The 13,222-nt window shown below is 48.0% G+C and overlaps 1 protein-coding gene across 1 annotated transcript; it reads right to left on the bottom strand.

Moving 5' to 3' along the window:
- Nucleotides 1-4,747: 4,747 nt before the first annotated feature.
- Nucleotides 4,748-6,911, bottom strand: LOC145398649 (uncharacterized). The gene is made up of 3 exons (XM_080271456.1): nucleotides 6,324-6,911; nucleotides 5,749-6,148; nucleotides 4,748-5,643 (listed from the first exon to the last, which is right to left on the bottom strand). The coding sequence occupies exons 1-3, from the start codon at nucleotides 6,909-6,911 to the stop codon at nucleotides 4,748-4,750; spliced, it is 1,884 nt and encodes a 627-aa protein (XP_080127582.1).
- Nucleotides 6,912-13,222: the final 6,311 nt, after the last annotated feature.

The following is a 13,222-nucleotide window of genomic DNA, read 5'->3' as shown; positions in this document are numbered from 1 at the left end:
TCCATCCAAATTGTTTCAACACACTCTTACTGACATCTTGTAATATGTTTTGCATGTTTCTCTTTGTGCTTAGTTCAGACTCCTTTGATCCTGATGATTTCTAGACATTACCACATGCTCTTTTCGTCCCTTATAAATCCGGGAGGGCTGTTTAATTTTTACTCGGTATTATTCATTTGTCACAATAATTCTTGCAATCACTTCGCTCACCTTTATTTTTGTACAGGGTTACAATCAGGTGTGGCATAATAATGAAAAGTCAAGAGTGAGAGCAGTAAAGATGGGACTGTTGAGAAATGTATGTGGAGTAGAGAGAGTGGATAGGATACGAAATAATGTGATTCGTGAAAGATGCGGAGTGAGGAAGTCTGTGGACACCAGAATCGAAGAGAGTGTACTGAGATGGTACAGTATGGTCATGTGGAGGGAATGAAAAACAATAGAGTGATGAAAAAGGTATCCATCCATCCATCCATCATCCAATCCTACATTGCCCCATGAGGAGCGTAGGAGCCCTGGGCTAGGCAGTGGTCCCGACATTTAAGATGAGTGACCAGCCTTACTCATCCCTGAGTGGCATTACATGAACAGTCAACCCCAACCCTTCCCTTGGATATAAACCTTCACCGGCTCAATCCTATTGGAACACAGTAATAGCCACCAGGCGCCATATTTGGTTATATGGTTACCACCCAGTGTAGTAAATGTTTTCCTGGTGTACAGGAAACCATTTGGCTTGTCATGCAGTGTAGACACACCCACAGGCAGAAGGAAGAGGAAAGAATGAAGGAATGAAAGACAGAAGAGGGAGTGTAAAGTCACCCGTAGGCAGAAGGACAAAGAAAAAATGAAGGAAAGAAAGACAGAAGAGGATGGAAGGAAGAAGGTTTGAGGAGAGGAAAGGGCAGACATCCGAGAGCAGCACTACATCGAGTGGGTGGAGGGTAAGCGCCCCCACCTACCACATCTGAGTGAATTTGAAGGAAGGAGAAGGCGAGGTACGCCAAAGAGAAGGTGGGGAGATATGGTGGATGAATGTATGAGGAAGATAGGTATGGAAGTCGGTGAAGCTAGGGACTGACAAGAGATCGAGCTGGCTGGATGAATGTTGTGAGAAGAAGCGCATTATTAGGGATTTGGCACCCCTTTTTAACTTGACAGCGTTCGGATTGAGTCTATCGGATACGTTTATGTGAAGTTACAGAATGTGGTGAAAGTTTTTGGCGTATCAGATAGAGCCAGGATTCCGGGGGCTTGAATGATGAGTGAATGGAAGCTTGGCCCATTGGATTGGGCAAACTTGGGCTGTCTGGACGTTGCTACTCCTCACCCTGCTCTAGGATGGGAAAGGAGGTCCTGATGATGATGAATGATAAATTATTCATTTGCATTAATATTTGTTCATACTGTATAATGAATTTGTTCTTGTTATCTCCACAAAATATTGGTCAAATCTGGAAAGACATCTCATGTTAAGAATGGCTATAGCTAACTCTCTGTTTGAATACTCTATCCTAAGCTTGGTAAAATCATCTAGGAATGTTAAAAACAAAGCAACGAGGCAGCAGTATCCTAAATAGACAAGAAATCTACCAGAAACTAAACAAAGAGGGGCATTAATAGAGTGCAACACTCATGCCCACCGTTTGGTTTAAGAGCCGAACATCTGAGTTTGCTCTGTGACCTTAATTGTTAACCGATTGCTTTCAAAGTCGAATTACTTCATTTATGCCCGACTCTGTTTGGCCAGATGGCAGAGGACACGGGGACGTGGCTGCTATTTGTGTGTGACGACATCTTGTAGGATTAAAGCGTCGGGCGATAGGGAGATACATAGATAAAAATGCCTGACTCTTAATCCTTTCACCAAGTTTCATCCAAGCTGCATCAGAACTTGAGTTTTTGAGTTTGTAGGGAGCAGACTGTAGCACCATTCGAACAGGGCAAGCTGGTGACAGGGAGAGCTGGAGCTCCAGTTTCACCAGCCCTCAGGACCTGTTCCTGACTATCTCCCTTTGCTGAACATTTTCAGTGTTTTCATTAACACAGAAAATAAGCCTGCATACTCTGATCATACTTCTGCCTTAAACTGTCTGCTTCACACTACATGCACATTTGATATCACACCTATTTCCATCCCCCCCTTAGCAACGCCGCTACATTAATATCAGAAAATTTGGTGGTATCTCGGATTGCCACCACCGCCAGGGTAGGGCTGATGGCACAGGGTCCTCCTGGTTGCAGTCAAGCGACGGTGCCGACAGTGGTTGTAGCAAACACTATTCATGCTCTTCATCAGAGAAGCGCAGGTTCGGCCTTATATTTAACTCATATTCGTGATCTTAGTACAGTACATCCACGAGCCAAAGGTCGCCCACAGTCCCTGCCAGGCATATGTTTCCAAACATAGCCCATAGAGGGCACAACGCTCATCCATCAAAATAAGGGAGAAGGGAGGAAACGGAGAGGAGGAGGGGAAGGGACGCAACAAGACTTGGGAGGGAGAGGGAGGCAACAAGGTAAGGGAGGGAGAGTGTCTATGGCGATGGTAGATACCGCATATCGTGTATATTGTTAACAGCCACGATGGCAAAGCTGGTATACTGTAGTTTTCAGTTTGTCTGTCCGTTTTTCCGTCTGTCCTTGTTTCTATTAGCGCGAAGACATCATCACAATATTTTACAGGTGTGTAGTGGGGGGGAGGGAATCAATCACGAAATTGGTGAAAGTAGGCCAAGGTCTCTGTGTTTGTTATCACGATAACTTTGCAACCGATCAAGATATCATCACAAAATTTTACAGTTGTGTAGTAGGGATGAAAATCTGCGAGTACTGTTTTCAGTTTGTATGTCTGTCGGTGTGTCTTTGTGCCTGTTAGCACGATAACTTCTCAACCGCTCAAGATATCATCATATAATTTTACAGGTGTGTAGTAAGGATAAAAATCTCCTACGAGTTCGAATTTGGTGAAACTAGGTCATGGTCTGTGTGTCTGTTACCACGATAACTATGCAGCCTCTCAATATATCATTACAAAATTTTATAGGTGTGTAGTAGGGATGAAAATCTCTTACGAGTTCGAAAATGGTGAAAGTAGGTCAAGGTCAAGGTCATTCAGAGCCGAGCTAGATATGTATCGGCTTGTGACTGGTGTGATTCAACCCTTGGGGGACCTCTAGTTTTTATTTTTTTCCCATCTGTTCTGTTATTAAAATATATATATATATATATATATATATATATATATATATATATATATATATATATATATATATATATATATATATATATATATATATAGATATCCTATTCATGATCTTGATTGACCTGTCCTGACCTTTCCTTGTGACCTGCATCTTTACTGATTGTTCTCAAAATCGAATATTTTCTCACAGTAACCTAAATCCTTCCTAATAGTTTAATTTATATCGGATAAAAGCTGTTTATGTTGATCTTGCTAGGTGACCAAGAATTATGACCTGCTGTTCCCCAAAATAATACAGCAACCCATCAGGCAACCATCAACCTTTCCACCAAGTTTCGAGGGTCACATAAAAGGTGTTGCATTTACTTTGTTCATACACGTATATATACTGTAGGTGAAATTTGACCTTGCTTTATTACCTTGATCCTTTACTCACTGTTTTCGATACTGAATCACTTGGTGCTTGTTCTGCCCACAACCCTTCCTTTAAATTTGGTCTAAATTGGACAAAAACTGATTACGTTTATTTTGCTAAGCCAAACTTCGACCTAGCTTGTGACCACCTTCGACCTGTTTTTCACAAAATTCATACTGGTAGGTCAACCCATTTACTACCATTCAGCCACCCCACCAAGTTTGGTTAATATCAGAACAAGAATGACTTATTTTATTCACACACACACACACACACACACACACACACACACACACACACACACACACACACACACACACACTCGGTAAGCAAAAGAGAAAACTCAGTCTCGCTCCGTGAGTTGTTTGTATTAAAACAATCTGGCCATTCTGTGATTACATTGGAGGATGGAAATTTGGTGAACAGATCTAGGACTGGGAATTTAAAGAGAATGAAGAATGATAAATGGATAAATGTGGCAGAGGGTAAGTCTTAAGAAAATGGATTTCACGTACCGTACTTACTCACTCACTTGGAGCGAACGCCAAGGAGTGCATAACTTCACTTGTATCCTCCAGCTCCACCCACACGGAACCCAGCTTGCATCTGACAGGAATGACCGACTTGCTCGAGGTACAAGTTTCCTGGCCTCCCCCATGGTCTCCTCCCCCAAAGATTGACGTTCAGATGGGTATGGTATGGTAAAGATTCCCCCTTCGTTCTTGTAGAAGGGGCCGGGCCATACGTTAGCCCGGTCAGTGAGGTCAGGCGGTAATGTGCAAGTGGTAGAGGTAGCCTTAGCAGCCCCTCGGCAGTTTTTGTTAATTCTAGTTAAGGCAGATAGATACACACACACACACACACACACAAACACACACACACACACACACACACACACACACACACACACACACACACACACACACACACACACACACACACACATTTATATATATATATACACATGTACAGATATCCATATGTACATACACATATATACACGCAGACACACATATATATATATATATATATATATATATATATATATATATATATATATATATATATATATATATATATATATATATATATATATAACAACACATGCACACCCATGGGTATACACCCTAGGTGGGAGGGGGAACAGAAAGCACAACTTGAGTTAGAACAGGGAGGGAGGTTGTGGCTACAACATAGGCTGCAGCATATTGGAGGGTAATTGTCGGTCTGGCAGCTGCACGGGTTCCGGGTATATCAGCATTGGGAAGGGGGTACCTTTTCCTGATCCAGGAGGTGGCCGCACATCTGAGGAGGTAATGCAGGAGGGGGAAGGGGGTGATTGTCTGGCAGTGCTGGCACTCAGAGTCCGGGTCTGCATCCTCATCTGCAGTGTCAGAGAAACACTTATAACCAAGACAAAGGTGGTGCAACCGATTAAGTGTTTTTGTGTTGTACCTGGTGTTAACCAGTAGGGGCTTATATTGTGTGGCCACAGCATACCATCTGGCAGAGGGGGAGCCCAGTTGTACATGATGACGGTGATCTGCTTTACTTAAATTGGCTGCCTTTTGTTTGATGGAGTGCTTGACTTGGCTGAAGCTGGTTTGGATTTCGAGGTCAATATTGAGTCTATCTAGGGCGGTCTTTGCTGTGTGGTCAGCTTTTTCATTCCCGACGATGCTGACATGACTTGGGATCCAACTGACAGTGATCGATCCCCCTGCAATTGCGGATTGCATTGGCGGTGTTGAAAATGTTGTATATAAGTTTAGTGTTGTCATTGTGAGTGTGTCGGCAAGCGTGTGAATGGCTGAAGTTGAGTCTGTGTGTATGATGGTGGGGGATGTGGGGGCGTGCTCTAGGACATCAGAGAGGGCAGCAGAGATGGCCGCCAGCTCAGCTTGAAGGGTGGAGGCCCTATCCGTGATGAGCAAGCCATGGGAACGATCCCCACACACAATGGCTGCTCCTGCTTTTGAAGATGTAACCGAGCTGTCAGTGTAGTACGTGGCCGATTCAGGGACTACGAGGGTGGCGATTCATCAGAGGCCCTCTTGACACATCAGTTGGGTGGGGGTTTGGTTCTTGGGTGGTGAGTGGAGGATGATGAGATTGAGCAGAGAGGGGCTCCAAGGAGGCTGAGCCAGGTAGGTGACTCCGGGTGCAGTAGAGACCTGCACGATGTAATCAGCCAGGTTGTACTCATGAACAGCACACACGGTGCTGTGAACCCAGCTGTGTGACAGTAGGTCAGAGTGGAGATTAACTGCTGCTATGAGTCGGGGCAGGAGTGGGAGGGGAGAGGCATTGTGGGCTAACTTGGCTGCAAGACCAGCCACTCTGGCTCCTCTGTGGAGGTGTAGTGACTCCAGGTTACACTCCATGCGGAGGTTGCAAAGTCGTGTCCACATGAGGTCTCCAGTCATAATCCGCATAGCATGGTTTTGGATGACCTCCAGTTTGTCAAGTAGTGGGGAGTCGACAGCAGGCAGTGCTGGGGCCACATAGTCAACTGTGGCTCTTATGGTCTGTATATAAAAGAGGCAGAGGACTTTGTAAGTGGCTCCCCTTCCCTTTCCTGCCAAGGACCTCAGTGTATTAAGGTGGAGCTTCGTTCGTTCTCAGAGGTGGTTAAATTCTGATTGAAATGAAAGTTTGAAGTCGAAGATGATTCCGAGGTACTTGTGCGTGGTGACATATTACTGAAATGCCAAGGTGGAGCTGGTCTCTAGGAGGGTTTATGAGGAAAGGGAGGGCCTTGGTCATATGGGGGTTGATTTTAAGCCCCAGCTCTGTACATTTTCGGTGGAGTCTCGTCAGGGCCCTCTGGGCTTTAGCATGGTAGGGGCCCCCATGGATGACCAAAGTTATGTCATCTGCATAACAGAGGAGGTGAGCTCCGGGGCCTAAGTCCACTTGCAGAAGGCAGTCCATTAAGATATTAAAGAGCATGGGGCTGAGAATGCTGCCCTGTGGGGTGCCATTCGTGTGCTGGAGTTCTGAGGATGTGTGCCCCTGGAAGCGTACTGCTGCTCTCCAACCCCGGAGAAAATTGTCCAGCCAGCTTAGGAGGCGACCCTTGACCCCCCTGCATGCCAGGGTTGCCAGGATGACTTCTGGGCATGCCAGCTCGAAGGCCTTCTCCAGGTCGATAATGACAGCAAGGCCTCTGCCGCCACGCAGCTCAGAGAGGAATGACCTCAGGCACTCGGGTGTCCCCTTAACTCTGGTGTAGGCAAAGATGTGACTGTGGAGGGCTGGCAGGAGCCAGTCGAGCCGCCGAAGCACCATCCTCTCAGCAGTCTTGCATAGGCAGCTGAGGAGGGAGATGGGCCTGAAGGCTGTGGGGTCAGGTGGTTCCGGGATAGAGTGAATGGTGGCAGTCTTCTACTGCTCAGGGAATTTGCCCAAGGACCATGAATGGTTAAGTAAATCTAGGAAGGCAGACCGTGCTGTGGCTCCAGCATGCATAAGCATGGAATACGTGATACCATCTGGGCCTGGGACAGTGTCAGTGCTGGTTTTGAGTGCGTGATCAAGCTCGTGCGTGGTAAACAACCGATCACAGTCCGCTGGGGTGGTCTTGCAGGTATGTATCAGTTCTGATCTGGCTTGGTGTAGGGCTTCCTGCTGACGTCTAGTGTCCTCAGGAAGCTGAGTGGGTGAGGTCCACTGAGCAAATGTAGCTGCCAACCTTTCAGCCTCTCCCTGTGGATCAGGGTGAGAGGGGGGACAAGCTGGGAGGGGGCTAGAGATGGTCCTCAGCTTCTTTCAGATGCTCCCCAGCCTTGTATGAGCTCCTATGGACCGACACCATTCCAACCACTTTTGCTCCTCGATGTCAGCTTTTTTGGCTATGGAGTGCCTGATGACAGCTTGAAGGTGGGCTTAGGCTGTCAGCTATCGGGTTGGCTCGATGAATCTTCTTGGCCCTGTTAAGATGCCTGTTAAGTTCCTGCACTCTGTCACAATAGAACCAGAGGTCCTTGAGGAAGGCTTTTGGTGGGGCAGTTTTGGGGATAGAGGAACCTGCTGCTGTACGGAAGGCACCTGTGAGGAGGGTGGCATGTTCTTCCAGGTTGACTGGGGGCTGAAGGCTGCCGTTTTCTCCAGTGTGGCAGTGAAGTTTGGCCAGTCTGCTCTCTTGGTGTTCCACCTTGGTGGGGGCCCAGATGGTCTGGGGAGTGGGGCCACAGCAATGGTTGTGACAGTGGCGTGGTGGTCCGATGTGAGGGTGGGGTGCAGTTCCCAGGTGGTAAGCGTAATTAGGCTAGAGGACACGAAAGAGAGGTCCACCCTGCCTCCTCGTACGTGTGTTGGTAAGTTAGGGTCGTTAAGGAGTGCTATATCAGGCACCTCTTCCAGCATCTCAGCAAAATGGCGGCCAGCGGTGTTGGTGGTGGACCTAGACCCAAGGCTAGGGTAGTGGGCATTGAGGTCGCCGCCGAGAAAGATTCATATGGTTGCGGAGAGAGTGGCAGCCTCTCCAAGGTTAAGGTCAGTGGTGCGGGGATGATAGATGTTATATATATGTAGGTGGTTATCCGCCAGGGTGATGTCAATTCCCTGTATTTCAACATTGTCGCCACAGTCTGGTAGGGGACTGATGGCTGTGGCAGGGATGTGGCTGCGTACTAGAATGGCACAACCCCTAGGGACCCCTGGAGTGCTTGGGAGGAGGAAGGCGATGAAGCCTCGCAACCTGAAAGGTTTGAGGTTTAAGCAGTGTCTCCTGGAGGATGATGATGTCAAGTCGATCCCTATAGGCTGCCTCCTCCAGCAAGGGGCGCTTGGGTCATGCACCTTCGATATTCCATTGCAGAATACGTAGTGTCGAGGTGTTGGGGGTCTGTCTGGGGTCTTGGGGAGGGGGAGGGGTGTCCCTTAGTCAGCTACTTCTGTGTGTGTTGGTATGGGGGATCGTGAGCGGAGTCTGTGTGTGGCTGTGTTTGAGCGTGGTGATGGTGTGGGGGGTTGGCGGTGTGGTGTGCGTGTTGATTTGTCTGTGGTGAGGGTTTGGCTGCATGGGTCTGGGAGAGCTGTGTGAAGGTGTTCCTGGGGCCTGTGTTGAGAGAGGACCTGCTTCTCTTGTCTTCCTTGCCCCTTTTTTTGCGACATTGTGTGGCTCTGTCTGGACGGTGTGCCTGGGGAGGGGTCGTGGGGATGCTATGAGAGGGAGTGGGAGGGGTCATGGATTGGTAGGTGGCAGTGATGTTTCTGTCTGTGCTGGAGGGGGGTTGTGCTGATGTGTGCTGGGTTCGGCAGTTGCCCGTTGTTTCTCTAGATACTGTGCTATGGCCTTGTCGATAATTACGAAGATTCCCTCCAGGCGGGGGATGGGCTTGCCTAGCATCAGTCCGATCCAGTCAGTGATGAATTCGCTAAGCTGTTGACTGAGGATGCAAAGGTCTTGCTTCCTCTGTAGATAGTATCCCTGGGGTGGTGTGGGTGCTGGTGGAGGGGTTTGGGTTGCAGCGTCTGGCTCTGTCTCGGTCCCAGTGGTTAGCACTGGTGGATGTGTGCGAGGTGAGTGAGGGACAGGGGGATGGGTTGTGGTAGGAGGGATAGGCTGAGGTGGAGGGGCTACAGAGGGCTTGCTGGTGCTTGGTGGCAGAGTGAGGAACTCTTCTGCGGCAGGTGGGGCTGAGGTGTGAGTTGCGGTGCCCGCTGTTGGCCCCATGCGAAGGTCCCTGGTGGTGCCAGTGCTGCAGGCACCCTTGCCTGGATCCAGCAATGTTCTCTCTCCATGCCCTTCTGGACTAGGTCCTTCCTTGCAGGACAGAATTTGTTCCATGCGTGGTGGAGGCTGCTGCAGTTGGGACATTTTGTTGTCACAGGCTGGTTGGCTTTCAGCTTGTCTATGCACCGCTGCATGGGATGGCAGCTGCTGCACACAGCACAGGTTGGAGGGCGGGTGCATCAGGACTGTTGGTGGCCGAAGAGTTGGCAGTTGAAGCAGCGGAGAGGTTCTGGAGCATAGGGGCGGATGTTGTAGGTGCCCCACGACTTCAGGTTCAGGGTAGGAGGGATGGGGCCCCTGATGGTGACAAGAACCTGCCTGGTGGGTGCTCCCATGATCTCGCATTGTGTAGCTTCCTCTACTTGGTCGTGATTTCTGATGGCTTCTAACGGAAAATTTAGGGGATAGTGTTGGAGGACGACTTTCCTGGTGGCTAAGTTCGGATCGAGTTTCTTTAGCTGTAAGGGCTTGCCTGCCACAGTGGTAAGGTTCTCTATGGCATGCAGGGTAGTCTCATCAAGGGGGACCAGATGGCGTACAAGTTCCTGGTTGCCTCCACCCTAAACTGAAGGTGGGGTAGCTCGGTCTCAATAGCCACAACTGCTTCATAAGGGGTCTGGAAGGCATCAGTGCTGGAGATGAGGAAGGCTGGGTACCTGGAGGTAGGGGGTAGGGGTGGCCTTGTGGTGTTAGAGGGGGGGCTGAAATGCGCACTGTGGGCCCCCACGTGAGGTGGTAATGGAGATAGAGCAGTCAGAAGCAGTGAGGGATGTGCTTGCTCCTTTAGAGAGGTTGCCTGAACACCTTTTTTTCTTTCTATCCACCAGGGTGAAGACGTCATCAGGGTTGCTTTGTTCAGGGGCTTCAGTGGCTGAGGCAGTGACTGTATTCATCCAGGAGGAGGGGCCAGCGGGTGGAGTCAGATCTGTGATGTCAACACAGGTGGGTTCAGGAGCGGAGGCGGGAGCATCTTCAGCATCCGTGGTCAAGTAAAAGTCTTCCTGAATATGGTCAGGGCCAGCGAGCCGTGGTTTCTTGGCTGAGGAGCATGGTTTAGTGTTAGTAGGTGGAGGCGACGTAGCAAGATCGCCACCAGGGTCAGAATCAGGACAAGGGTTGGGCGTGTTCATGGCTAAAAAAAAAAAAAAAAAAAAAAAAGGCACTTGTGCCAGGAAACCTACCTATTACCTGTGGCTAAGGTACCCCGAGTACAACACCCCTCCCCCACTAAGGGAGGACGAGGGGTGGGTCGTGGGTATGCCTTGGGTAACCCTTCACAGGGACCTAACCTAACCCCTAACAGAAATGCCACCCCAGACACCTCCTATAACTACCCCTGCCTAAGGGGCCCCCTCATGGATGTTCCTAAACGATCAAACCCTTGGGGTTCAGTGTTGTACTACACCTGGGGTAGCTAGTGGCAAGACTGACAAGAGTGCATGTCAAAAACAAAGTCCATAAACACATCCAAAAAGGCTAAAAATGGGAAAAATCCTTCAAGAGTAAATGAGACTAAGTCCCAAAACCCTCTTGTAGTGTCAGAGACAATGTCCTAGAAGGAGGCAAAAACGAGTAAAACTGGAAAAATTCGACAAGAGGGCCAGAAACTAAGTCCCCGAAGTGGCTCCAAAACTGGAAAAATGAGCGAAATTCAACAGGAGTAAATGAGACTAAGTCCCAACACTCAAGAGCTCTGACTACAGGTCTGCACTCAGAGACTGTTGATCCGTGAATGTCCCGGACGTTCAGATATCACACTATGAGCTGGATCAACCCCAGGGAACTTTTCTACGAGGCCATATTACAGGAGTTACAGTAGCATTCTCGTATTATGTGGGCAATATGCCTCCAGTTAGTTTCAAGAAGTAATCACTTGCTATGCACTTGACCATACTAGCGATATCTCATGATCCTGTAAAATATCTTAGTACCAAAGGAATCAGGCTGCTATGCCAAGGCACTGCTTAGTGTCCATGTCTCACATCAATAAAGTGAGAGAGAGCTCCAGCATCTTGATGATTCAGATTTTCGACCTTCTAAACAAACATCGACAACGTTAAATAGTCGAACAGGGTGAAACCATAACATCTTACACCAGACCAGTGCTATGAGCAATCTCATTATCTGTCCTACCGTTATTATGGATCACATTACCAAGATGAGCGAAGCTTTCCAAGACTTCTAAGCCCTCATCACATGCCTGCTTCATCCAACAAGTCACCCAGTGCCTGAACCTTGGTCTTAGCTAAGGAGATCTCTTGTCTGTGTGGCTTCGTGTTCATGTTGAATGCCTCGAGAGAAGGCAGGTCTCCAGCAACTCCACAAGTACAGCTTAATCATCAGCTAGTTAAAGTCAATAACTCTAAAACTGGCAATTGACATCCCACTGTGGCTCCAACTCACAGCCCAGCCTAGCACCCAATCCATGCTTGTGACGGAAAGTGAAGGGGCAAGAACTCACTTCACATCTTTCAGGAAAGAAACTGGATGTTGCCCTGCCCCCCCCCCCATTCCCTTGACAGAACTGACATTTTTTAATACAGGGCAGCCATCACCAGAGTAATCCCAAAGAGGATTCCACGGAATTACAGGTGCCCGTTTTACCAAGTCAATTATCTTGAGATCGACATAAGCTACAAGCAGTCCTTGCTGAAACACACGACAGCATTACTTGAGAACAAGTGTGAGGATTCAGTCAGCTGTAGTCTTCTTAGGATTTGATTTAGACTGTTCTGGCCTCTGAAACTCTAACAAATGACCTCGGATACACATCAAAAGCTCGAAAGCAAGCACCTTGCCTGGCATGCTGAGTATTGTAACATCAGGGTAATTACTGCAGCCATGTTGGTCTTGTCCAGTCAGATGGAATGATACCAGTAAACAAAAAGGCTTTTATGACTGGATTTACTCAAATGATCATGGCTTCACTCCCAGATTTGATCAGTTCCACAGGGATGCCTCAAGCCCTGGCTGCCCCACCACTTTTCATCGTAGCCACTGCTTTCTTGTTTTCATCCACACAACCGGTGGAATTGTAGATTAATGGAACAGCAACTCATAGCTGCACATCAGCCATTGGTTCTCCACTGGGGGATTCTGCCATATATAACTAATCAAAGTGCCCAGCCCAATGAGCCCCGTATTCATCCACCTGACACTATTCTTCCAACTACTCTCAGAGCAGAGTTAATCTGGGAGGTGAATCTTCATCAGGGCTTGATATGCAGGTCGAAGCTCATTTGCTTTGATACCTTCTACCTTCTCAGTGATTTCCCTGCCATTATTTTCCTTGTCCCTTCTCAGCAAAACTCTTGCCTGACGAGACAGAAAGCATTTCTGTTCCCGATCTCCACCCAGCCTAGAAGCATGACTCTCATCAAGTGCAGCCAGAATTCTCGACGAGACAGATCCTCTCTTTGATCCTGGATGCTCTCCTAAACATCCATCAGCTACTGCCAGAGTACAAAGCTTAAAGGTATCCCATCTTTCAGTAGGGTCCTCAGCACCACTGAGCACCTCAAAAATTATCTGAGACTGCCACTACATACCAGTGTTGGAAGAAGTGGCACTACAAATGACACTGTGTAGCGGTGCTACTTTCTTTTTTTTAGCAGGGTGCTTACAGTACACCACTTTTCATCTAGTGCGGTGAACCAGTAGTTTCGCTACATTTCTAAGGTATTTCAAGTGCTACTATAGTCGCGGCACACGACTCTGAGGTTGTCATTATCGTACCCTCTCAACCTACCATTCAAAAGTGCATCTGATTTCGTGTGTAATATGAGATGCTTGTGATTCGTGTATATTATATTCGTGTATAAAAAAATTCTATCTCTATCTATCTATTGCCAGACGCCTCAAT

The sequence above is a fragment of the Coenobita brevimanus genome, chromosome 46, assembly GCF_032717465.1.
Source record: "Coenobita brevimanus isolate Jiangsu-jjx chromosome 46, ASM3271746v2, whole genome shotgun sequence".
NCBI lineage: Eukaryota > Metazoa > Arthropoda > Malacostraca > Decapoda > Coenobitidae > Coenobita > Coenobita brevimanus.
The sequence above is the reverse complement of the archived record's forward strand: the minus strand, read 5'-3'. Positions and strand labels throughout refer to the sequence as shown.